Genomic DNA, 25,791 nt, shown 5'->3' with positions numbered 1-25,791 from the left:
AAGAAATAATGCATTTTGGGGTTTTAAACAAACAACAAGCGGAGAGATTTCGAACTCCCCCCCCATCACCGTTTCACGGATTTTTTTTAAAATGTCGGCCAGCGTTCTGCTGCTGCTGCTTTGCCTCCTTCATCCCTGTCTGGGCAGGACCTCTTCCTCCTCCTCCTCGTCGTTCTCCCCCCCGAGTAAGTGCCCCCGCGGCGACCATCACCTCTTCGCTCGAGGCTTTTCACGTTCGTTGCAGTGTCGGCTGTGACGCGGGTCACGACCCCCTTTTGTGCGAAACTTCGCGATGGGAAAATTGTCACGAGAGTGGGGAGGGCCGGATTGAGTTTAATAGGGGGGGTAGCTGGTGTGGTGATGGAGGGGGGGGGGGTAGCTGGTGTGGTGATGGAGGGGGGGGTAGCTGGTGTGGTGATGGAGGGGGGGGTTGCTGGTGTGGTGATGGAGGGGGGGGGTAGCTGGTGTGATGGGGGGGGTAGCTGGTATGGTGATGGAGGGGGGGGGTAGTAGCTGGTGTGGTGATGGAGGGGGGGGTAGCTGGTATGGTGATGGCGGGGGGGGGTAGTAGCTGGTGTGGTGATGGAGGGGGGGGTAGCTGGTGTGGTGATGGAGGGGGGGGTAGCTGGTGTGGTGATGGAGGGGGGGGGGTAGCTGGTGTGGTGATGGAGGGGGGGTAGTAGCTGGTGTGGTGATGGAGGGGGGGGGTAGCTGGTGTGGTGATGGAGGGGGGGGGTAGCTGGTGTGGTGATGGGGGTAGCTGGTATGGTGATGGAGGGGGGGGGTAGTAGCTGGTGTGGTGATGGAGGGGGGGGGTAGCTGGTGTGGTGATGGAGGGGGGGGTAGCTGGTGTGGTGATGGAGGGGGGGGTAGCTGGTGTGGTGATGGAGGGGGGGGTAGCTGGTGTGGTGATGGAGGGGGGGGTAGCTGGTGTGGTGATGGAGGGGGGGGTAGTAGCTGGTGTGGTGATGGAGGGGGGGGGTAGCTGGTGTGGTGATGGAGGGGGGGGTAGCTGGTGTGGTGATGGAGGGGGGGGTAGCTGGTGTGGTGATGGAGGGGGGGTAGTAGCTGGTGTGGTGATGGGGGGGGGGGTAGTAGCTGGTGTGGTGATGGGGGGTGGGGTAGTAGCTGGTGTGGTGATGGGGGGGGGGTAGTAGCTGGTGTGGTGATGGGGGGCGGGGTAGTAGCTGGTGTGGTGATGGGGGGGGGGTAGTAGCTGGTGTGGTGATGGGGGGCGGGGTAGTAGCTGGTGTGGTGATGGGGGGGGGGGGGTAGTAGCTGGTGTGGTGATGGGGGGGGGGGGTAGTAGCTGGTGTGGTGATGGGGTAGTAGCTGGTGTAGTGATGGGGGGGGGTAGTAGCTGGTGTGGTGATGGGGGGGGGGGGGTAGCTGGTGTGGTGATGGGGGGTAGTAGCTGGTGTGGTGATGGAGGGGGGGGTAGTAGCTGGTATAGTGATGGGGGGGGTAGTAGCTGGTGTGGTGATGGGGGGGGGGGGTAGTAGCTGGTATAGTGATGGGGGGGGTAGTAGCTGGTGTGGTGATGGGGGGGGGGGGTAGTAGCTGGTATAGTGATGGGGGGGGTAGTAGCTGGTGTGGTGATGGAGGGGGGGGGGTAGTAGCTGGTATAGTGATGGGGGGGGTAGTAGCTGGTGTGGTGATGGGGGGGGGGGTAGTAGCTGGTATAGTGATGGGGGGGGTAGTAGCTGGTGTAGTGATGGGGGGGGGGTAGTAGCTGGTGTAGTGATGGGGGGGGGGGGTAGTAGCTGGTGTGGTGATGGGGTAGTAGCTGGTGTAGTGATGGGGGGGGGGGTAGTAGCTGGTGTGGTGATGGGGGGCGGGGGTAGTAGCTGGTGTGGTGATGGGGTAGTAGCTGGTGTAGTGATAGGGGGGGGTAGTAGCTGGTTTGGTGATGGGGGGGGGGGTAGCTGGTGTGGTGATGGGGGGTAGTAGCTGGTGTGGTGATGGAGGGGGGGGGTAGTAGCTGGTATAGTGATGGGGGGGGTAGTAGCTGGTGTGGTGATGGGGGGGGGGTAGTAGCTGGTATAGTGATGGGGGGGGTAGTAGCTGGTGTGGTGATGGGGGGGGGGGTAGTAGCTGGTATAGTGATGGGGGGGGTAGTAGCTGGTGTGGTGATGGGGGGGGGGGTAGTAGCTGGTGTGGTGATGGGGGGGGGGGGTAGTAGCTGGTGTGGTGATGGGGTAGTAGCTGGTGTAGTGATGGGGGGGGGGTAGTAGCTGGTGTGGTGATGGGGGGGGGGGTAGCTGGTGTGGTGATGGGGGGTAGTAGCTGGTGTGGTGATGGAGGGGGGGGTAGTAGCTGGTATAGTGATGGGGGGGGTAGTAGCTGGTGTGGTGATGGGGGGGGGGGGTAGTAGCTGGTATAGTGATGGGGGGGGTAGTAGCTGGTGTGGTGATGGGGGGGGGGGGTAGTAGCTGGTATAGTGATGGGGGGGGTAGTAGCTGGTGTGGTGATGGAGGGGGGGGGTAGTAGCTGGTATAGTGATGGGGGGGTAGTAGCTGGTGTGGTGATGGGGGGGGGGGTAGTAGCTGGTATAGTGATGGGGGGGGTAGTAGCTGGTGTAGTGATGGGGGGGGGTAGTAGCTGGTGTAGTGATGGGGGGGGGGGGGTAGTAGCTGGTGTGGTGATGGGGTAGTAGCTGGTGTAGTGATGGGGGGGGGGGTAGTAGCTGGTGTGGTGATGGGGGGCGGGGTAGTAGCTGGTGTGGTGATGGGGTAGTAGCTGGTGTAGTGATAGGGGGGGGGTAGTAGCTGGTTTGGTGATGGGGGGGGGTAGCTGGTGTGGTGATGGGGGGGTAGTAGCTGGTGTGGTGATGGGGGGGGGGGTAGTAGCTGGTATAGTGATGGGGGGGGTAGTAGCTGGTGTGGTGATGGGGGGGGGGGGTAGTAGCTGATATAGTGATGGGGGGGGGTAGTAGCTGGTGTAGTGATGGGGGGGATAGTAGCTGGTGTAGTGATGGGGGGGGGTAGTAGCTGGTGTGGTGATGGGGGGGGGGGGGGTAGTAGCTGGTGTAGTGATGGGGGGGGTAGTAGCTGGTGTGGTGATGGGGGGGGGGGTAGCTGGTGTGGTGATGGGGGGGGTAGTAGCTGGTATGGTGATGGGGGGGGGGGTAGTAGCTGGTGTAGTGATGGGGGGGGTAGTAGCTGGTGTAGTGATGGGGGGGGTAGTAGCTGGTGTGGTGATTGGGGGGGGGTAGTAGCTGGTGTAGTGATGGGGGGGGGTAGTAGCTGGTGTAGTGATGGGGGGGGGGTAGTAGCTGGTGTGGTGATGGGGGGGGGGGTAGTAGCTGGTGTGGTGATGGAGGGGGGGTAGTAGCTGGTGTGGTGATGGAGGGGGGGGTAGCTGGTGTGGTGATGGGGGGGGGTAGTAGCTGGTGTGGTGATGGGGGGGGGGGGTAGTAGCTGGTGTGGTGATGGAGGGGGGGGTAGCTGGTGTGGTGATGGGGGGGGTAGTAGCTGGTGTGGTGATGGGGGGGGTAGTAGCTGGTATGGTGATGGGGGGGGGGGGGTAGTAGCTGGTGTAGTGATGGGGGGGGTAGTAGCTGGTGTGGTGATGGGGGGGGGGTAGTAGCTGGTGTGGTGATGGGGGGGGTAGTAGCTGGTGTAGTGATGGGGGGGGTAGTAGCTGGTGTGGTGATGGGGGGGGGTAGTAGCTGGTGTGGTGATGGGGGGCGGGGTAGTAGCTGGTGTGGTGATGGGGGGGGGTAGTAGCTGGTATGGTGATGGGGGGGGGGGGGTAGTAGCTGGTGTAGTGATGGGGGGGGGTAGTAGCTGGTGTGGTGATGGGGGGGGTAGTAGCTGGTGTGGTGATGGGGGGGGGGGTAGTAGCTGGTGTGGTGATGGGGGGGGGTAGTAGCTGGTGTGGTGATGGGGGGGGGGGGTAGTAGCTGGTGTGGTGATGGGGGGCGGGGTAGTAGCTGGTGTGGTGATGGGGGGGGGTAGTAGCTGGTGTGGTGATGGAGGGGGGGGGTAGTAGCTGGTGTAGTGATGGAGGGGGGGTAGCTGGTGTGGTGATGGGGGGGGGGGGGTAGTAGCTGGTGTAGTGATGGGGGGGGTAGTAGCTGGTGTGGTGATGGGGGGGGGGTAGTAGCTGGTGTGGTGATGGAGGGGGGGGGGGTAGTAGCTGGTATAGTGATGGGGGGGGGTAGTAGCTGGTGTGGTGATGGGGGGGGGGTAGTAGCTGGTGTGGTGATGGGGGGCGGGGTAGTAGCTGGTGTGGTGATGGGGGGCGGGGTAGTAGCTGGTGTGGTGATGGGGGGGGGGGTAGTAGCTGGTGTGGTGATGGGGGGCGGGGTAGTAGCTGGTGTGGTGATGGGGGGCGGGGTAGTAGCTGGTGTGGTGATGGGGGGGGGGTAGTAGCTGGTGTGGTGATGGGGGGCGGGGTAGTAGCTGGAGTGGTGATGGGGGGCGGGGTAGTAGCTGGTGTGGTGATGGGGGGGGGGGTAGTAGCTGGTGTGGTGATGGGGGGCGGGGTAGTAGCTGGTGTGGTGATGGGGGGGGGTAGTAGCTGGTATGGTGATGGGGGGGGGGTAGTAGCTGGTGTAGTGATGGGGGGGGTAGTAGCTGGTGTGGTGATGGGGGGGGGTAGTAGCTGGTGTGGTGATGGGGGGGGGGGGTAGTAGCTGGTGTGGTGATGGGGGGGGTAGTAGCTGGTGTGGTGATGGGGGGGGGGGGTAGTAGCTGGTGTGGTGATGGGGGGCGGGGTAGTAGCTGGTGTGGTGATGGGGGGGGGTAGTAGCTGGTGTGGTGATGGAGGGGGGGGGTAGTAGCTGGTGTAGTGATGGAGGGGGGGTAGCTGGTGTGGTGATGGGGGGGGGGGGTAGTAGCTGGTGTAGTGATGGGGGGGGTAGTAGCTGGTGTGGTGATGGGGGGGGGTAGTAGCTGGTGTGGTGATGGAGGGGGGGGGGGTAGTAGCTGGTATAGTGATGGGGGGGGGTAGTAGCTGGTGTGGTGATGGGGGGGGGGGTAGTAGCTGGTGTGGTGATGGGGGGCGGGGTAGTAGCTGGTGTGGTGATGGGGGGCGGGGGTAGTAGCTGGTGTGGTGATGGGGGGGGGGGTAGTAGCTGGTGTGGTGATGGGGGGCGGGGTAGTAGCTGGTGTGGTGATGGGGGGCGGGGTAGTAGCTGGTGTGGTGATGGGGGGGGGGGTAGTAGCTGGTGTGGTGATGGGGGGCGGGGTAGTAGCTGGAGTGGTGATGGGGGGCGGGGTAGTAGCTGGTGTGGTGATGGGGGGGGGGGTAGTAGCTGGTGTGGTGATGGGGGGCGGGGTAGTAGCTGGTGTGGTGATGGGGGGGGTAGTAGCTGGTATGGTGATGGGGGGGGGGTAGTAGCTGGTGTGGTGATGGGGGGGGGGTAGTAGCTGGTATAGTGATGTGGGGGGGTAGTAGCTGGAGTGGTGATGGGGGGGGGGTAGTAGCTGGTATAGTGATGGGAGGGGGGGGTAGCTGGTATCGTGCTTAAAATGTTGTGGATTTACTCTCCAACACACCGAATGTGCTGTACTAGTGACGAATTGGCACGTTCTGTTTACGTGACAACCCTTACTAGTTGGCTGTGTCGGGTGGTGGCGGGATTTAACGACACATTTATACATTTACGCGATCTCACCCAAAATAAACCACTATTATGGATGATATTGGTCGCGACAGTCTGCTACGTGTTCATTTATGCTGCCCGCCTTCACCACCCCACACAAACCTGCGTGGTCAAATCATCATCATCATCAACCAGCCACAACCCAAAATAATAATTGGCATTGTTGTGGATAATATCACTAACAAATTAAGTTGACAATTTCTCCTAAATATATCTGTCCATCTCCAGGAAAATTAAAAGTATTTACAGTATGAGACCTCCTTTACCAGTCGCAAAATATAGTAATAGGTTTGAACCCTTTCAACTGGTACAACACTGACACCTTTATACAAGGCATCATGTTTGCAATAACCACAACACAAGCAGTCAAAATGCAAACAAAAAGAAACAACTCTGATAATGATATGCACTGTCCTTGAAGTTGATTGGTCCACACCCGAGACAGCTTTTCTTAGAGCCTAGTCTCCATTGGTGTTGGACCAGATGACGCCAAATGGCGTACAACTCAAAAACAGCGCACTATCAGAGTATTGAGAGCTCGGGGCAAGCATTTACACTATGATACCTCCTTTACCAGTGGCAAAATATAGTAATAGGTTTTTACCCTTTCAAAACTGAACTGACACCTTTATACAAGGCATCCTGTTTGCAATAAGACTAGGCTCTAAGAAAAGCTGTCTCGGGTGTGGACCAATCAACTTCAAGGACAGTGCTTATCATTATCAGAGTTGTTTCTTTTTGTTTGCATTTTGACTGTTTGTGTTGTGGTTATTGCAAACATGATGCCTTGTATAAAGGTGTCAGTTTTGTACCAGTTGAAAGGGTAAAAACCTATTACTACAGTATTTACAGTACTTGCTCCAATAGCCCCGTTATTTCTATTGAGGGGGGGTGGGGGTCTTGACTTTAACTTTGCAGATGTGGAATCGGGTTGTATTGCTGATACATATTTCATGTCATCCGAAAACAATGTTGAGTTTCAATCGATCCGAAATCATGACTTTGCGGAACAACTTCCATGCGTCTTCTTCTTGGTTCTTTCGGTAAAGTCACGTAGAATGGAAATGATAAAATAATAAAAATAAAACATTATAAAATCATTCTCACGACGTTTCGGCCACAACGCAAGCAGCCGTCTTCAGGTGGAAAACAGGTCTGTCGAGAAGGCAGAGTCTACGTGATTTTACCGAAATAACCAAGAAGATGAATCCCTGCAGTCACGAAAGCTTTAAATCGAAATTCCATACGTCTCTTCACTTTCCTCCAATAGAGGCATCACGTGTCTTGGTGCGACATCACTTTTGCCATCACGAAGAAGACACGTTTCAATTAGTACACGGTCTGTAAATCCGACACGAGATCCGAAATGATCATTTTTAAAAATCAGAATTCATATTGTTCTTTTTTTAAATCCGAAACCCATCGCTTATGCGCACTTGTACAGCCAACGGCTCATTTATATACGAAGGTTTTGATGTCAAATGTCTCTGTTTAGACTGTCTGTACCCATGGCTTAGGACTTTGCCCTATGGCAGCCCTGAGAAAACTAAGCAATGATCTGCCGACTGTCAACAGATTAGGGCTGGACTCAACGTTTGCTTTTTCTGACTGCAACAAATAACTGGAAATAGCAAAGTCGATGATGATGATGCATGGCATGTTCAGATTCAGCAGTTTACTCGTAAATAATGGCGAGGCATTTCCCAAACAGTTTCGTTATGGAAAATAGTCATCGTTGACCACCGCGCTCACTACTGCGTTGTGCTGTCCAGCTGCTTGTTGTATCACGATGTGTGGTCGGGGCACATTGCCCGACGTTTCGTTCCACGTTCTTCGGGACCTTGAAGAAGGTAAAAACTTCCCAAAACACCACAATCGGAGCGGTACTCCACAGCCACGGAAACCTTCATATCAGTAACGATGACATTTATTTTCATGCTTCGGTTAGTTCAGTTTCTTTTGATACGTTACACGGATGATCCCGATCAGCTAGTTGCCCGGCTATTTCTCAAGGCAGATCCATGGCGGTGTGTTAACACAGCAGCAGCAACAACAACAAAGGACAACAAACATCGATACTGCAGGGAAGGAGTTACAGTTTTTTTTCATATTCTTGGTTCTTTCGGTAAAGTCACGTAGAAGGGAAATAATAAAATAAATAAAATGAAACATAAAAAAGTGTATTATTATATTATAATGTTTAAATTATATTTTTATTATTTTATTATTTCCCTTCTACGTGACTTTACCGAAAGAACCAAGAAGATGAATCCCTGCAGTTACGAAAGCTTTAAATCGAAGTTTTTTTTCAGTTTCAGTTTCATGTATTAGGTGTAGCCCTGTGAGCCATTCGGCTCTTGAATCGGGTGCAACTGCAACGAACAAAAACATGAACAAGAAAACATCTTAAAGTGACTATGCGCAAACAGAGAAATCCAGGAAAAAACTGCAAAGTCTTCAAGAAAAAAAGCACCGTACACCAGCGCTGTGCAAAAATACTAGTGGGATGCAAGTCAAACAACAACAACCACAAGACAACTTAGATTAAAGCCATCATTCTAACTCCGCACTACAACAAACAAACATGGCCAAACCAAAACACGTTTTCGAGAAGGTATTGCGCAATTGACAAGCGAGTTTCGCCCCCCCCGCCCCCCGTTCGCGTTGGCTTCTCCCCAGAGGTCGCAACCGGGTACCCGGGTACCCGTACCCGGGTACCCGTAGCCGTTTGCGACCCTGGCACGGCCGGGTACGGGTACGGGTAGGCCGTGAGTCACTGGTGAGTAGTCGTTTGTCACTCATTTCGGGTAGGGTACGGGTAGGGAACGGGTACCCGTACCCGGCTGGGTACGAGTACGGGTACCAAATTTGCGACCCTGGTGCGGCCGGGTACGGGTAAGGAATCAAAACCCGTTTGCGACCTCTGCTTCTCCCCCCCCCCCTCAGCACTGACGCCGCAGAGAGCCAGCGAGTTCCTGCTGAGGGTGCGCAGAGCCAACCTCATGTTCGAGGAGCTCAAGAAGGGGAATCTGGAGCGCGAGTGCGTGGAGGAGGTGTGCAGCAAGGAGGAGGCACGGGAGGTGTTTGAGAACGAGTCGGATACGGTGAGTTCCGCAGCCTGGAGGAGTGGAAGGAAAAACGCTGTACACGTGTCGATGTCAATTTAAACACGTAGGCTTTCGCGAACAATATTATTCATAATCAAGGTTTTTGGGTTTAGATCGCCTTATTTATAAATGTGTCGTAAACCTCCACCACCCGACACGGCCAAACAGTAAAAAATGTGTCACGTTTTTCAAAGGACAAAATGATTTTAAAATGCTGTTGATTCTCTCTTCAACACACCGGTGGGCTAAAGAAGTGAATTATTTTGTCCTTTGAAAAACGTGACACATTTTTTACTGTTTGGTCGTGTCGGGTGGTGGAGGGTTACGACACATTTATAAATAACGCGATCTGACCCAAAAAACCTATATTACGTGTCTATGTGTTCGAGCATGGGTCATGCAATGATATTTTGAATACATGTGCCTATGTGTTTGAGCATAGATCAAACTATAACTTTTGAATACGTGTTTATGTGTTCGAGCATGGAGCAAGCTATGATATTTTGAAGACACGTGTCTGTATTCGAGCGTGGGTCATGCTATGATATTTGGAATACATGTCTATGTGTTCGAGCACTGATCAATGTGATTTTTGTTTAAATCGTTAAAGTCGTTCCCGGCACGTGAATTCTGGATCTCAGGAGACGATTTGTGGATCGACAAAGCCCGTGATAGCCGTGCCCCATTGTTGCTTTTGGGCTTACCTGCGCATTAACATAATGTATCATTCATTCGCCATATTCTATGGTTCTTTCGGTAAAGTCACGTAGATAGAAAACATAATAATAAAATATCGTTCATTCTGTCGTGTCGTCATTGTCTGCTGATCCAGCGGCAGCGTGCGCTGGGCGAAATCCCCGAAAGCGCCGTCCAATTTTCATTTCCTAATATAAGCGCAGGCCGGTAGACGCCCTTGTTTTGGTGCCATTTTTCTTCATTTGTTAAATTCATTTTAGATTTTTCTTGGTAGTCGTAGGAGGGTTTTCATTTGTTTGGTAGTGGCTTTACATGGGATAGGCTCCTTACATATATATTTATAATTAACGTACAGCGTTATAGGATGCTATTAGCGTGAATGACGCTGTACAAAATGGCAGTATTATCCAACAAAGAAAGTTACGGACCAAGCATGGGACATGAGTCCATTTCATATTTCTCAACCTGCCAATCCCTCGTGTGTATGTTGCACACAAAGATATTCAACGCTTCATATTGTGTTCGTGCGTGCCTGGTGGATTGTTTTGTTGCGTTTGGCCGTGCCCACCAGAGCCTCGTTTCAATGTTTGTGAAAAAACATTCCCAAATCCTTGCAAGACTCGCTCAGATATATTTGTGCCGTCCTGAAATTGCCTAACTCGAGCCACTCCTGGCTCTAGGGCCTCCACTTACACGTGGGTTGCCTTCGAGAGTCTCCCTGATCGGGCCTTTTGGCCTATTTCACCAAACTGGCCAGACGTGTCTTGGGAGCAGGTGGGGGAGCACCCACACTTTACCCCACCACACGTGACCCTGCCGACCGCCGAGGCTGCGTTGTGGCCAATTATACTGCTGGGTGGACAGGGGAAGAGGGATTTCATAAAGATAACATAAAACATTGCTCGTCGGTGCAACTGCTGCCCTGGGAGATGTGGAGAGCTGGGATGTGAGATGATTATTGTGACGCGTTTTGCACCTTGCAGGACTATTTCTACCCAAGATATTTAGGTAAGTAACTGTGGCACAACAACAAAAAAACACATCATTCACGTGCACTCAAATGTGTAATATTGTAAATGCGTGTGTGCTGTTGAATACAACAAATGAATATCCATGAGCGGTTGGGTTATTCATAGTTATTCAACATAGATGATGTGCATGCCTAACGCGTTCGTAATGCCGTGGGTAGGAGGTCTCGCGAAATCCGACGTGATAACGGTCTAGATTTTCACGCGACGCAGGAAACAGCGTTGTAGTCCGGGTTGCTCCGGTTAAGCACGCGCCAGAATAATAAATGGAAGTTGTATGCGGCTCAGCAACACAAGAGCAACTTTTGTAAAAATTAGACGAAACTGCATTTGGTTGCACACGCGACGCACGTTCTCATTGGCTGGATAGAGGTTCCACCACGGTCGTCATGGCAATGCGTTTCAACGTGTCTGAATGTTTGTACTTTTGTGGTTGATTGCTAAAGATGTTTCACGAGGTGTCTTGATTTGCTGTGTCTCTATCTAAAATGCCTTGATAGGATTTATTTTAAATGTACAGGACGAACGGCCTTTTTTTGGGAAATGTAATGACGACTTGACACACAGCTCTTGAGATGGCACTTTATTGAAGACACGTTCACTTGACACCAGGCGGAGACCCCACTGCAACAGCCCCGAGTCTCCCACGCATCTCCCCCTTATAAACCAACACGAGGCCACGCCCCCCTTCTCAATCATTCTGGCTGACACTTGACGCTCGCTCCACCGGCAGACTCCACCGTCCTCTTCCGTCACCTGACCACGCTCCCTTCTGGAACATTCCCGTAGCCACCAGTCCCTTCGCACTCACAACTGACTCCCCTGTCATTATCTCACGTGGCCACCAGTCCCTTCGCACTCACAGCTGACTCCCCTGTCATTACCTCCCGTAGCCACCAGTCCCTTCGCACTCACAACTGATACCCCTGTCATTACCTCCCGTGGCCACCAGTCCCTTCGCACTCACAGCTGACTCCCCTGTCATTACCTCCCGTGGCCACTAGTGCATTCGCACTGTAGGCTGACTCCCCTGTCATTACTTGCCGTGGCCACTAGTCCATTCACAGCGCATGTAGGCTCTACTTTCATTACACCTAGATAAGCTTATTCAGTGTGGGCACTAAGGGTGGGAAGATGTTAACTCCCTCGCCTGGTATGCAGGAGGTCGTGGGTTCAAACCCAAACCCAACCCCGACCCCGACGCCTGCTGTATATTTGGAGTTTGCGTGTCTCTCTCTCATCATCACGGTGGCTATGAGATGTTAACTACCTCGCCTGGTATGCAGGAGTTCGCATGTGCTCCCCGTGGTCGCATGGATCTCTCTCCGGTTTTCCCCTCCACATTTTAGAAACATGCATTTAGGGCATTTGGCTGCTATAAATTTCCACGTGATGACTATTAGCCACTTCGATGAGCTATCATTTGTGGTAGCCAGGTCGCTTCTGAAAAGAGCCTTATAGCTCAGCGAGCCTTACCTGGCAAATGTGAAAAATGTTTACAGTGTCTCTTTTTAGTAGAATGCCTAAACGTTGCGACTGTTCCTGTAGCACTGCTCGTTGTGTTTATTTGTGCGTAGCTTGCCAGTCGCAGGAGACGAAGCCAAGAGCCCAGACTGAGGTTGACAACATCGTACGATCCTGCATCAATGGTGCGTTACATTCAAATTCACAATCGAGGTTTTTTTGGGGGGTTAGATCGCATATATATAGAAATGTGTCGTTAAACCCGCCACCACCCGACACAACCAACTAGTAAGGGTTGTCACGTAAACAGAACGTGGCCAATTCGTCACTAGTACAGCACACCGGTTGTGTGTTGGAGAGCCAAGCCACAACATTTACAATCTGAGTACCGCGACGTTTCGCTAGTAATTACAACCAGCTTCATCAGGCGACAGCCAGATTTGTGGAGAAGTCCACCTGTTTAACGACACATTTCTATATTTACGCGATCTAACCCCCCAAAAAAAGCTCTTATGGATGATATTGGTCGCGAAAACCTACGTGTTAAACTACATTCAAATTCATCTTCTTGGTTCTTTCGGTAAAGTCACGTAGAAGGGAATAATAAAAGAATAAAAATAAAACATAATAAAATAATTCTCACGACGTTTCGGCCACAACGCAAGCAGCTCATTCAGATGCTGTCTTTCCGACAGCCCTGTTCTTCACCTGACAACAACAACGACGACGACACTCGAAATCGCAGATAAAATTAAGAACTACGATGAAAATCCAACGATAATAGTACACGCAGCGTGGGCAAAATCACCTCCACTTTTACGAGTGGAGCGGTGGTGCAGCGGTTAGCCCCGCGATTGCGCGCTCGTGCCACTGCTGCCTGAAGCGGCCTACGCCAGAGGTCGCAAACGGGTTTTGATTCCTTACCCGTACCCGGCCGCACCAGGGTCGCAAACGGGTACCCGTACCCGGCCGTACCCGTACCCTACCCCCGTTACCTGGCCGGGTACGGGTATCGGGTACCTGATTTCGACCTCTGGGATGAAGCTATGTTGCAGGCGCGGGTGGGTTGATTCTAGGAACTTGAATTGTGAGAAGAGACAAGACGTTGGGAAATGAGTGACAAACGGTGACTCACCAGTGACTCACGGCCTACCCGTACCCGGCTGCACCAAGGTCGCAAACGGGTACCCGTACCCGGCCGGGTACGGGTAGCCGGGTATCGGGTACCCGGTTGCGACCTCTGGCCTACGCCAGACGGAGGCTATATTGGCCTACTCTTCCACGCCGACTCGGCGGAAGTACCCACGGTCTGCCCCACCACACGTGACTCAGGGTGGTCTTGCTCCCACCGTCTCGTCGTGCTGGAATTAAGAAGCTTGAGCCGCCGATTTTTTTGAGTTGCCGCAGCGGGACATCGAGTCCGGCGCACCGGACCGCTCTACACCGTCTTGCGTTCGTGTGCGGCGGCAGAGATCCTGGACCAGTGCGTGCCGCTGCCGTGCGACGTCACGGGCAGTGCGGAGTGCGTCAGTCTGCAGGCCGATTACCACTGCATCTGCAAGGACGGCTGGAAGGGGAAGAACTGCACCCAGGGTGAGAAACCCCCCCCACCACCAGCACCACCTCTCACTTCTTCAAAGAGTCCTCCAGCCACACAAAGACAACGTTTCCCCCGTGCAGCATTTCTCACGGAGTAATTCAATTAAACTATAAACGAAGCTATTTTTGTTTATTTTACCAGGAAAGGCCCTACTGAGCTGTACAGCTCTTTTTGAGAAGGGTCCTGGCCACAAATGATAGTCCAACGAAGTGGCTTATCACGAAGGGCGGAAGGGAGGGGAGGGAGGGAGCAAGGGAGGGGAGGGAGGGGAGCGAGGGAGCGAGGGGAGGGAGGGAGCGAGGGAGGGAGCTCCAGAACGTACACAATAACCAGCTCACTAAATCCCTTCTCCCCGTTGAGTGATCGCCTTGCGTTGTGACGGAGCGCCCGTGCGGGCGCCTTGCTCTCCCCGCAGACGTGGACGAGTGCTCGGACCGGCAGAACGGGGGCTGCAGCCACAAGTGCATCAACGTGGCGGGCTCGTACGCGTGCCAGTGCGAGCAGGGGTACATGATGGCCATGGACCAGCACACCTGCGAAGGTCTGACCACAGCCTCCACCGGTGCAAGTTTTCGAAAAATCCCACCCGCCTCTTCCCCGCGCACGGCAGCGTATCCCGGGGTAGAGCGCTTAGTGGATCAGGAGGCCACGGTGGCTAGGAGATGTTAACTACCTCGCCAGGTATGCAGGACGTCGTGGGTTCGATCTCGACCCTTATGCCTGCTGTATATTTGGAGTTTGCGTGCCTCTGTCTCTCTCATCATCATCACGGTGGCTAGGAGATGTTAACTACCTCGCCTGGTAAGCAGGACGTCGTGGGTTTTGATCCCGACCTTGACGCCTCGGTGGCTAGGAGATGTTAACTACCTCGCCTGGTATGCAGGAGGTCGTGGGTTCGATCTCGACCCTGAAGCCCACTGTATATTTGGAGTTCGCGTGTCTCTCTCCCCGTGGCCGCGTGGTTTGGGAGTATATGGCTGAAATACAATTGCACGTGATGATGACGATAAGCCACTTCGTTGAGCTGTCATTTGTGGCCAAGTCGCTTCTGAAAAAGAGCCGCATAGCTCGGTGGACCTTACCTGGTTAAATAAAAAGTTTAGTTCAGTTTGGCGGACTAAAGGCGTGGGCACTGCCACCGTACGGGCGGCTGTAGTCTGGGTTTGAGCTTTGTTGGCTCCATGAGCCACCCAATCCGCCCTCCGCTAATCGTCAAGCAGAGGTCGCAACCGGGTACCCAATACCCGTACCCTACCCGATACCCGGCTACCCGTACCCGGCCAGGTACGGGTACGGGTACCCGTTTGCTACCCTGGTGCGGCCGGGTACGGGTAGGCCGTGAGTCACTGGTGAGTAACCGTTTGTCACTCATTTCGGGTAGGGTACGGGTAGGGAACGGGTACCTGTACCCGGCCGGAGACGGGTACGGGTACCCATTTGCGACCCTGGTGCGGCTGGATACGGGTACGGGTAAGGAATCAAAACCCGTTAGCGACCTCTGTCGTCAAGCCGATCGTGATGGCACGATGGCACGATGGCGAGATGGCGTGCTCCCTCCCCCTGCTCTAGACGTGGACGAGTGCACGCAATCCCTCGGCGTGTGTGGCGAGCCGGCGCGCTGCGAGAACACGCACGGCTCCTTCACCTGCAGCTGCCTGCGAGGGTTCGCCTTCGACAAGGCCACACGCTCATGCCAAGGTGACATTTGTCCCGGCGCGGATTTAACCGGGGCGGTGGTGGATACGCTGTTGCACGTGGCCCTCCTGTAATCCAGCGCTGCGCCCGCAGCAGCGAGGGTTGGTGATCGTGTCCACGCTAACGCTGCTGCTACTGATGATCGTGTCCACGCTGATGCTGCTGCTGCTGCTGGCGATTGTGTCCAAGCTGACGCTGCTGCTACTGGCAATCGTGTTCATGATGACGCTGCTGCTGCTACTAGCGATCATGTCCACGCTGACGCTGCTGCTGCTGCGGCAATCTTGACGCCGGGTGTGTGGCCTCTGCCCGCTGCCTGTGGTCGCGTGAGACGTGGACGAGTGCGAGCAGTTTGCGCCGTGCGAGGACGCCTGCGTCAACACGGCAGGCGCCTTCCGCTGCTACTGCGAGGGCCGGGCTGGATTCAGGCTCGGGCCCAACCTCCGCAGCTGCGTGGTGAGAGGGCCCTTGATCACGTCTCGTGGAGGCGGGCGATCATTCAATTGATCGATCAAAGTCGGTCTTGATTTCCTACGCGCCGACGTCGCCCTCGATAACGTGGCGTGTCGGCGCACGGTACGGCGGAACGGGAGCATTAGGCGGTGGGGAGGGGGGGGCGGGCGGTGGGGAGTGGTGGCACGGAGGAAACGGGAGTTGAAAAAAGAAGAAATGCGTCACGACCTCAGCGCCTAACGCCGACCGAGCGGAGTGAATCGCGCGAAACGAAGTGCGGCCCTCGCGCGCGAGAAAAGTTGGTGGCAAGTGAAAAACGTTTAGATGGCGAGCGAAGGAGCAGGTCCTTCCCCGCCGCGAACGTACCCGTGTCACGTTGCCGTGCCCGCCACGCGGTGGACCCACCCCACCGAACCCGTTTGTGCCGATCGACGGCAAGTCAAAGGGCGTCGAGAGGGGTCCACTCGCAATCGACGCCGAGACGCGTTTTTGGCCCCAGCCGCTAACCCGTCGGCGTGCGCGTGACGCAAATTATTGGGACTGAAAACGCTCACAAGGACAGAGATGGGGGTGAGCGCCCCCCTCACGTTTCGCCAGGAATTATATATAAATTAAATATTTCTAAGATATATTTTATATTTTATTACTTTTGCCAGAGAAAATATATTGGGGGGGGGGTTAATTTTTGTTAGGAATGTATGGTGCCGATTTAAATATCTTGAAATGTCAGGACCAAGGTTCCAGCACCCCCCCCCCCCCCCCCCGTGTCGTCCCATCGCCTGGAGAAGTTTCCAGAATCCGCCCGCCTCGTTCACACGAACGATCATTATTCAATCTTGATTTGACGCTTTCGTGACTGCAGGAATCCATACTCTTTGGTTCTTTCGGTAAAGTCACGTAGGTAATGAAAATAATAAATACAAATAAAATACGTGATTTTATTTGATTAATTTTGATCTTTTATTTTTATCGGGAATTTTTTTGCCTTTATTTATTTGAATAATTTATTAATAATTTTCTTTACCTACGTGACTTTACCGAAAGAACCAAGAGTATGGATCCTTGCAGTCACGAAAACTTCAAATCTAGAACAAGCAATCTTCATCAGGTGGAACAACCACAGCAAGAAAATGTTCATTATTTACCTTCTATCGCGCTGAGAACAGTTATTTGAGGGCTCTTTATACATTTTGATTACTTATTATTCTTCATTTTTGCACGTGACTGCCTGTAACGGTGAAGTGAACAGCGAAACGAAACAAGCACACACAAAAACACCCAGCGAAATGAACGACGCTGCCTTGAATCCGCGATGCCAACAGACGACGGAGTCGTGCGTGAGGGTGAACACGTGGATGAACCCGACGAACATGCACCTGACCCCGGACACCCACAGCAACCCCGTGTTCTTCCACCGCTACCAAGTCCCGCACCTACAAAGGTCAGATCCCCCATAGCCCCTCCCCCCTACTCCCTCCCCCCATCGTCCTGAAAGCCGGCTCTGCCCACGCGGCCTCCATGCCCGCCGCGCCCCTCGTGACCCCCTGTGACCCCCGTGACCCCCGTGTCTGCAGCGAGGTGTTCTCCTTCGACCTGCTCACCTACGACCCCGAGGGGCTGGTCCTGTACGTGGAGAGGGGTGCGACGGACGACTGGTTCCTGCTGGCGCTGCGCGAGGGGCGGCTCGAGATGCAGCTGAGCGCCGGCGGCGTCAACGCGGCCGCCAAGAGCGCCTCCACCATCAACCACGGACGCTGGACCTCGGTGAGGATTAGTTCCGCGGTGTCTACTTCCGCGGACTGCGCGCCACTGAGCGGGCGTGCGTAGGGCGGGAGGTCGCGCGCACGGACCTCAGAAGTAGTTCTGTGATAGCCAGGTCCTCGGGCCGTTCTGCAACACCCCGGGGGGTGGGGGGTGGGGGGTCGGTGCACTACTCTGCGAGAGTTGCGAGTTCGGGATGGGTCCCTCAGCCTCGTGACACGACGCCGATTAGGGCAATTGGAATAAAATTCACCGGGAAAAAATTACTGACCGAGATTTTTATTCTTTCTGTCCTTGAGAGGAGAGAGCAATGCAGCACGACACGAGCGCAGCAGCAGCAGCAGAGTGTTGGAGTGAGCAAAACATATAAAAGGATTTGCATTGTGCAGGGCACTTACGTTTCCTTTGCATCTCATGGCACCGTACATCCGACGTCGTCTCAACCAATCCACTGTCCTGCTGCAGTCTAGCCTAGGCTGGTGGGGGGGGGGGGGGGGCAAGCCTAGCGGCAGCTGCCCCTACGCAGAAGGAGGTGTGCGCAGCACCGGGCCGCAGATGGGTGCTATTCTGCCCACAGGTGGCGCTGTTGCTAAAGGTCCGAAATTTGCATTCACGAGCCGCTCGGTGACATTTAGCCCCCCCCTCCTCCCCCGGCGTCTCAAAGCGACTGACGTCTCAGGCAGAGCGAGCCACTTTCACGTCGGCTCAGCCTCGACGTCGACCGCCCCCCTGCCCCGTGTCCCCAGCGGTGTCACAGTCAGGGCCTTGTTATCCAATAGGCCACGGTAGGCACCGTGCCTAGGGCCTACGACAAAAACTAATTTCGACCGTGTGTTTTTTTGTTTTTGTATGATAAAACAATCTTCTTGAATACATATATTTAGATAGCAAGGATGGGCACAGTGTAGATACAAAGAGGCAGAGTCATGTCAATCGGTTTTTTTTTTTCATAAGGTGAGAGAAATTAACACCGGAGATGAACTTTTCGAGATTTTTTTGTCATTGCAAAAATTAGCAAAATCAAATAGCATTTTTCACACAATCTCATTCTCAATTGAGGCGTCGTCGCCCTACGGACGAAGTACGCGTGAAACAATCGAGTGACAGCGACGGTAGTCGTAACATGGGGCAGCAGCAGCACCAGCTGTAGAAACTTATCACTGGAGGCCTGCGAAACACAAGTGCCTAGGGTCTACAAGAACCTTAATCCGGCCCTGTCAAAGTCAGAATATGTATTTCTAGCGGACAAACCCGATGAGCTATGAAGCTCTTTACCACAACATGTCCGGTAGAGTGGCCGGGTACTCTCCCTCGCCCTGAAACCGGCAGATCTCCGTGGAGAGGCTGAGGGGCCGCGTGGTGACGAGGATCTCTGCGAACGACACCTTCGCCATCGACGTGCGGGACGACGGGCCGGCACAGGGCGGCAGCAGCAGCAGCAGCAAGGAGTTCAAGGTGTACGTGGCGGGGCTCCCGCACGGAGCCCAGCCCTTCGCGCCGGTATGACGAGCCCCCCCCCCACCCGCCCACCCGCCCCCCTCGGCCTTGAGTCCTGAAGCGAGCTGCTAGTCGGAAGGGGGGCAATGAGTCGTCATAATTGCACAAACGCGGGGCACGCGAGCTCACACAGAGACACACAGACTCACACAGACTCACATACACAGACACACACAGACTCACACAGACTCACATACACAGACACACACAGACTCACACAGACTCACACAGACACACACAGACACACACACAGACACACACAGACTCACACAGACTCACACAGACACACACACAGACACACACAGACTCACACAGACACACACAGACACGCACAGACACGCACAGACACGCACAGATACACACAGACTCACACAGACACACACGGACTCACACAGACACACACGGACTCACACAGACACACACAGACACGCACAGACACGCACAGACACGCACACAGACTCGCACAGACACACACAGACACACACAGACACACACAGACTCACACACACAGACACACACAGACACACACAGACACACACAGACTCACACAGACACACACAGACACACACAGACTCACACAGACTCACACAGACACACACACACAGACTCACACAGACTCACACAGACACGCACAGACACGCACAGACTCACACAGACACACACAGACACACACAAAGACAAAGATCCCCCATATAGCCTTAACAGACTGTAGGGGCAAGTGCTGTGAGCGAGCACCTACGAAGGCCGTAACGGTACACGAGGGGGTGAGTGGCCAGCACCACGCCTGACCGCCTTTATCTCCTCAGTGACGATGTTTACACACTGCACCAGGTAGTCATTTGAGGCTGAGTCGACCTAGGGGAGGCCCAGGACTGGTTCAGATACTCGTGTTGGTCGTGAGCGCGAATGGAACTTTGGCCGGCAGGTTTGTAGCAGAGCTCGCGAACCGTTGGACGACTGCCCCCCACACAAACATAATGCGCTCGCACGCACACAAACACAAAGATCCCCGTGTAGCTTTCACAGACTGTTGGGGCAAGTGCTGTTCGCAAGTAGCACTTATGAAGGCCGGTACGGCACACGAGTGGGTGGGTGGCCAACACCACGCCGGCCGCATTTGTCTTCCCAGTGGCGATGTTTACACACCGCACCAGGTACTGGTGTTGGCCGTGAGCACACATATACACGCGAACACTAACTCCCAACGATCCTCGTGGAGGATCGCCCCTCTGAACAAAATAGTTCCGCGGTTCAGTTCGCAATTGGGAGTTGGCGTTCTAAGTCAATGTTTTTGTGAAAAACACTTCACGGACGCCGGTTCGTAAGTCGAGGACCGCCTGGAGTAGCAGGGGCTCCCCGCGCGGTATTTAGACACATTCCTGCGGAGGGAGCTGGTAGGAACGTTGGGTTGCTCGGTCAATGGCCAGGGTCAACGGCGGCGTGGTGTATTCTGCAAATATGGCCGACTGTGAGGGCGGGCACAAGCCGGCGTGAGTAGGTTAAACGTTGAGTTTTATAAGGGCACCACGGGGTGACCAGCCCCTCCCCACCCAGCCCCACCCCTCCCACCCAGCCCCGCCCTCCCCTCCCCACCCAGCCCCTCCCCACCCTCCCCACCCAGCCCCTCCGCACCCTACCCAGCCCCTCCCCACCCTTCCCACCCAGCCCCTCTCTACCCTTCCCACCCAGCCCCTCCCCACCCTACCCAGCCCCTCCCCACCCTCCCCACCCAGCCCCTCCCCATCCTCCCCACCCAGCCCCTCTCCACCCAGCCCCACCCCTCCCAGTTTTTGGATGCACGACGGATGGACGGACGGACACAATAATCTCCTGTGGGCTGGTGTAACCAGGAGGTTCCTACCAGTATGATCCAGGATCTCAGCGGCGCCTGCTCAGCGCTCCGACTCTCGTGTGACCTTCCACCGCCCGCCCCCCCCCCCCCCGCTCTCTATGGCCCCTCGCGAGCGCTCCGCAGCTGAACACGCGGCTGGACGGCTGCATGCGGCAGTGGGACTGGCTGGGGAGCGAGCGGGCGGGGGGCTCGGACGTCCACGTGAGGAGCGACGCGACGCGCCTCTGCTACCAGAGCGTTGAGCGCGGAGCTTACTTCCCCGGCACGGAGCTCGCCAGCTTCCACCGGCAGTACGGTACGGGGGGGCGGGGGGGGTCGGACTGGGGGGTGGGGGGGAAGCGATGGGGGGGGCTGGGGGGGGGACTGGGGGGTGGGGGGGAAGTGATGGGGGAGGCTGGGGGGGGGATGGACTGGGGGGTGGGGAGGAAGCGATGGGGGGGGATGGGGGGGGGGGGATTGGGGGGTGGGGGGAAGCGGGGGGGGGGCTGAGGGGGGAGCGGGGGGGGGGGGTTGTGTTTTTTTTCCCCTCCACATTTAAAAGCAACATCAAGCGTTTAGAGTATTTGGCTGCTACAAATGGGCGCCGCAGTAGTGAGATGTTAACTACCTCGCCTGGTGTACAGGAGGTCGTGGGTTAGATCCCGACCCTGACACCTGCTGCTGTATATTTGAAGTTTGTGTGTCTCTCTCCTCGTGGTCGAGTGGATTTTTCTCCGGGTCCTTCGGTTTTTCCCTCCACATTTAAATGTCATTTGCCTAATTTCTTTCGCCTCGTGACAATGATGACGGCGACGATGACGACAACAATGATGACGGTGACGACGACGACGACGACGACGATGACGGTGACGACGATGACGACGGTGGAGGTGACGATGACGACGGTGACGATGACGACGACGATGATGACGGTGACGACGATGACGACGGTGGAGGTGACGATGACGACGGTGACGATGACGACGACGATGATGACGGTGACGACGATGACGACGGTGGAGGTGACGATGACGACGACGACGATGACGGTGACGCCGATGTCTGCGCGGTTCAGTTCCGTCAGGCAACAGCCCCGGCCGCCTCCCGTGGCTCCTCGACCTCGAGATGTCCTTCAGGCCCGTGGGGAACACGGGCGTCCTCTTCTGCCTCGTCAACTACAACAAGGAGGTCGTCCTCTCCCTCAGCCTCGACGAGATCTTCCGGAGGCCGGGGCTCCCGCTCCAGGTATTCGGCGGCGCAGATCCGAGAAGGCGTCGCCGCGTGCGGGCTCGCCGCCCCGCTCCTCCGACGGCCCCGAGGCTGACAGCTCGGGGAGGGCTTCATCCAGCAGCGGATTGTTCGTGGCCGAGGACAATGACGATGGGGACGCCACGGTGGCTAGAGGATGTTATCTACCTCGCCCCAGGAGGTCGTGGGTTCGACCCCGACCCTGACGACGCCTGCTGCTGTATATTTGGAGTTTGCGTGTCTCTCTCTCTCATCATCATCACGGTGGCTAGGAGATGTTAACTACCTCGCTTTGAATGCAGGAGGTCGTGGGTTTGATCCCGACCCTGACGACGCCTGCTGCTGTATATTTGGAGTTTGCGTGTCTCTCTCTCTCATCATCATCACGGTGGCTAGGAGATGTTAACTACCTCGCCTCGAATGCAGGAGGTCGTGGGTTTGATCCCGACCCTGACGACGCCTGCTGCTGTATATTTGGAGTTTGGGTGTCTTTCTCTCTCATCATCATCACGGTGGCTAGGAGATGTTAACTACCTCGCGTCGAATGCAGGAGGTCGTGGGTTTGATCCCGACCCTGACGATGCCTGCTGCTGTATATTTGGAGTTTGCGTGTCTCTCTCTCTCCCCGTGGTCGCGTGGATTTTTATCTGGGTCCTCCGGTTTTTCCCTCCACGTTTAGAATCAACAATCACGCGTTTAGAGTAAACGGGGCATACACGGGTACTGTACGCGGTGACTCATCCCGACCCATACAAGTTCTAGCAAACGCGTCGTATCCCAAGCAAGACGTCGTATCCCCAGACATTTTTTCTCGAAAAAACACGACGTATACCAAATTCGACTTATTCCAAAGCGGTCGTATACCGAGGTTCCACTTTTGTTGCAGAGACTCGTCCTGGGCTTTGAGGACTCGGTTGCCCTCCGCTACCAGGCCAACGAGTCGAGGGTGTTCTGCGACGGGAAGTGGCACTCCCTGCGTCTCCAGATCTCCCGCGAGGAGCTCGCGCTGCAGGTGAGGCCCTTCGAACGCCGGTGCCCCGAGGTGGGGGGAGGTGGGGGGTGGGGGGGCGGTGGGCGGAGGTGGGGGAATATCCGAACGGGTCCTGGGCCCTCCCCTAGGTCGACTCGGCCTGAAGTGAGCACCTTGTGCAGTGCGTGAACATCAGCGGTGCTGGCCACCCAACCCGTCGCGGCCTTCGTAGGCAACTCCGATGAGCGCGAGTGGCTACGTGCGGCGCGAAAGAAGTTCCACGTGCAGACGTCGATGCCGCTGGCCAACAGCACTTGTTATTGGCTGTACACGGGAGACCTTTTGTCCCTTTGATTCTTGCGTAACTGACGACGCTGCCAGCGCAGTGTGACCGTGACCCCTGCGACGGGCCCTGCAGGTGGATGGAGTGAACCTGACGCAAGCGGACAGCGCCATACCCCTGCTGCAGCTCAGTGCCCACAGAGGGAAGCTGGAGACGTGGCTCAACGAGTCGGTGACCACGTACATTGGGGGCATTCCAGGTGAGGACAGAGCGCCTCGTTGTGCCTGCACACTTTGTTACATCAGTCAAGAACCATCGCTCGTCACCCGCGTCTCTACCCACCCCACCGTGTCTCGCCCCACCTCCCTGCATCTTTTACCCCACCTGCCCACGTCTCTCTCCCCTCCTCCCCTCGTCTCCCTCCCCACCTCCCCGCGTCTCTCTCCCCACGTCCACGTGTTGTCTCTCTCCGCCCCGCGTGCGTAGAGACCATTCGGCTGCAGGCCGTGCCGGTGAGCGTGTACTTCCACGGCTGCGTGCGCGACGTGCGCCTCGCCGGAGAGCCGCTGGACATGGACGCGGCGGTGAACAGCCCCATGGGACTGTCGGCACACTCGTGCCCCACCGTGAACACGGGCGACGACGACGACGACGACGAGCTCGAGTAGTGCCCTCTCCTCCTCCCACTCCCACTCCTCATCCTCCTCCTCCCTCCCTCCTCCTCCTCCTCCTCCCACTCCTCATCCTCCTGCTCCTCGTCCTCATCTTCCTCATGCTCCTCTTAATTTCATCATCCTCCTCCTCTTCCTGCTCCTCGCTTCGTTCTCCATCCTTTGCCTTCCCCGCCCGCCCGCTTGCGTCGCAGACACACGCCGCAGGGAAGCAGGCGTCGAGCGTCGGGGGGCCAACGGGGCCGACCCAAACCGCGTAATCCGAACCGTCGGCACGGCGCAGTGTCGCGCGTCCGACCGCCGCAGGTCGGCGCTGACCGATCAGCCGGTACCACGCGCCCCCCCCCCCCCCCCCCCAACGCGCGCGGTGGCAGCGTAGACCGGCGCGACGCGCTCCCGACCCATCCACGTCGCCGCGTGCACCACCGCAGCGCCGCTCGCGGTAGCGCAAGGCCCGCCGTGACGGTGCTGCTGCTGCTTCGTAGGAGCGGCGCGCGCTCTGCAAGCAGCGTCAGGTTCGCGAGGGGTGCAAACGTTGCCACGTGGACTCACCGAAAGAAAGTGAATTTGGCGAGTGGATTTTGGAATATATCGCTAAATTTTGGACGGTGACGCCGACGCGCATCGGCCCCCTTTAACGTCCGCCGTTAAGCAGACGGCCCGTGGTAATTCTCACGATAAATAACACTGGCGGTATTAACCAGGACGCCCTTTGGGGTTTGAACCGCGCGACGTCTGCAACAAGTGGCTTAAATACGATTCCGCAGGGATGAGGATTTATGAGAAATAAGAATAAGTTTGTACCCTTTCTGGCAATAAATCAGCAGTTCCGTTACGATGTTGAAACACCAAATAGAAACCTTTTGCAAGGAATCAAGTTCCTGCGTTAACCACTTGCAGTGCTTGTGGTGAACATGCACACACACAAACACGTGGCTCTGACGATGTATGATGCGTCGTCTTTGAGACTGATTGGCCTACACCAGAGACAGCAGCCTTCTTCATGGCCTCGTCTCACCACCAGTGTCAGACTAGAGAAGAACGCCAATTGGCGAACAGCACAAGCACAATGCACTCTCAGAGCATTGTTGGTTTGTACTTAGAGTGCTAAATGGCATCGAGTCTGGTTAACGCAGGAACTGGATTCCTTGCGGAAGGTTTATATTTCTAGATTTTAAGCTTTCGTGACTGCAAGGATTCATATTGTTAGGTTTTTTCGGTAAAGTCACGTAGGTAAATTTTTTTAACTTTAATGAATGAAAGTAAAATAAAAATAAAATAAAAATCACGACGTTTCGGAGGCAACACAAGCTTCCGTCTTCAGGTGGAACCGTCACAGCACGATTGCTGTATCAAGTAAGATACGTGACTTTACCGAAAAAACCTAAGAATAGGTTTATATTTGGTGTTTGAACATCTTAACACAACTACTGTTTTATTTCCAGAAAGGGCACAAACTTATTCTCATTTATCATACTTTGATACTGCCAAATCAGTGTCCCATGATAAGAGGATTTCCATTTTTCGGGCACTTTAACAGCTCGGCGACTCGGGCACAGTGCATCCACGCCTCTGCCATGCCGGTGGACTGCTGCAGGCGATGGCAAGGAGACCCCCAAGTGGCAGCTGTCCCTGTGCGGCACGTGGTGCACACACGTGGTGCACACACGTGGTGTACACACGTGGTGGCACCAGGCCTGCAAATGAGCATTAGTCTGCCGGAAGCGGGCCGATGTTGCGTAGTGTATTTTTTTTTTGCTCTCCACTTCTTTCAAATTAAATCATTAATGTCGTCGATATGAGGGCTTTGACTCGCGTGTTTATTTTCCAGAAAGGCAAAACAATAATCGCTGCAACACAGGAAAGCTGCGCAGAA

At 55.3% G+C, this 25,791-nt stretch overlaps 1 protein-coding gene across 1 annotated transcript; it reads left to right on the top strand.

Annotated features, from left to right (window-relative positions):
- On the top strand, window positions 1-25,712 carry LOC144735612 (growth arrest-specific protein 6-like). The gene is made up of 16 exons (XM_078618041.1): window positions 1-185; window positions 8,558-8,715; window positions 10,398-10,422; window positions 12,020-12,091; window positions 13,377-13,499; window positions 13,922-14,047; window positions 15,076-15,204; window positions 15,533-15,657; window positions 16,977-17,095; window positions 17,229-17,418; window positions 18,745-18,915; window positions 20,888-21,059; window positions 21,819-21,988; window positions 22,878-23,003; window positions 23,380-23,503; window positions 23,731-25,712. The coding sequence occupies exons 1-16, from the start codon at window positions 92-94 to the stop codon at window positions 23,910-23,912; spliced, it is 2,106 nt and encodes a 701-aa protein (XP_078474167.1). The 5' UTR covers window positions 1-91; the 3' UTR covers window positions 23,913-25,712.
- Window positions 25,713-25,791: the final 79 nt, after the last annotated feature.

The sequence above is a fragment of the Lampetra planeri genome, chromosome 56, assembly GCF_965212315.1.
Source record: "Lampetra planeri chromosome 56, kcLamPlan1.2.h2, whole genome shotgun sequence".
NCBI lineage: Eukaryota > Metazoa > Chordata > Hyperoartia > Petromyzontiformes > Petromyzontidae > Lampetra > Lampetra planeri.
This window is presented reverse-complemented; position numbering and strand designations above follow the sequence as displayed.

Excerpts from the sequence above, each read along its gene's own strand:
- LOC144735612 (XM_078618041.1), top strand. The coding sequence starts at position 92 with ATGTCGGCCAGCGTTCTGCTGCTGCTGCTTTGCCTCCTTCATCCCTGT. Across the intron at positions 15,658-16,976 it reads CCAACCTCCGCAGCTGCGTG|ACGACGGAGTCGTGCGTGAG; the intron begins GTGAGAGGGCCC and ends CGATGCCAACAG. Across the intron at positions 23,504-23,730 it reads GTACATTGGGGGCATTCCAG|AGACCATTCGGCTGCAGGCC; the intron begins GTGAGGACAGAG and ends CCGCGTGCGTAG.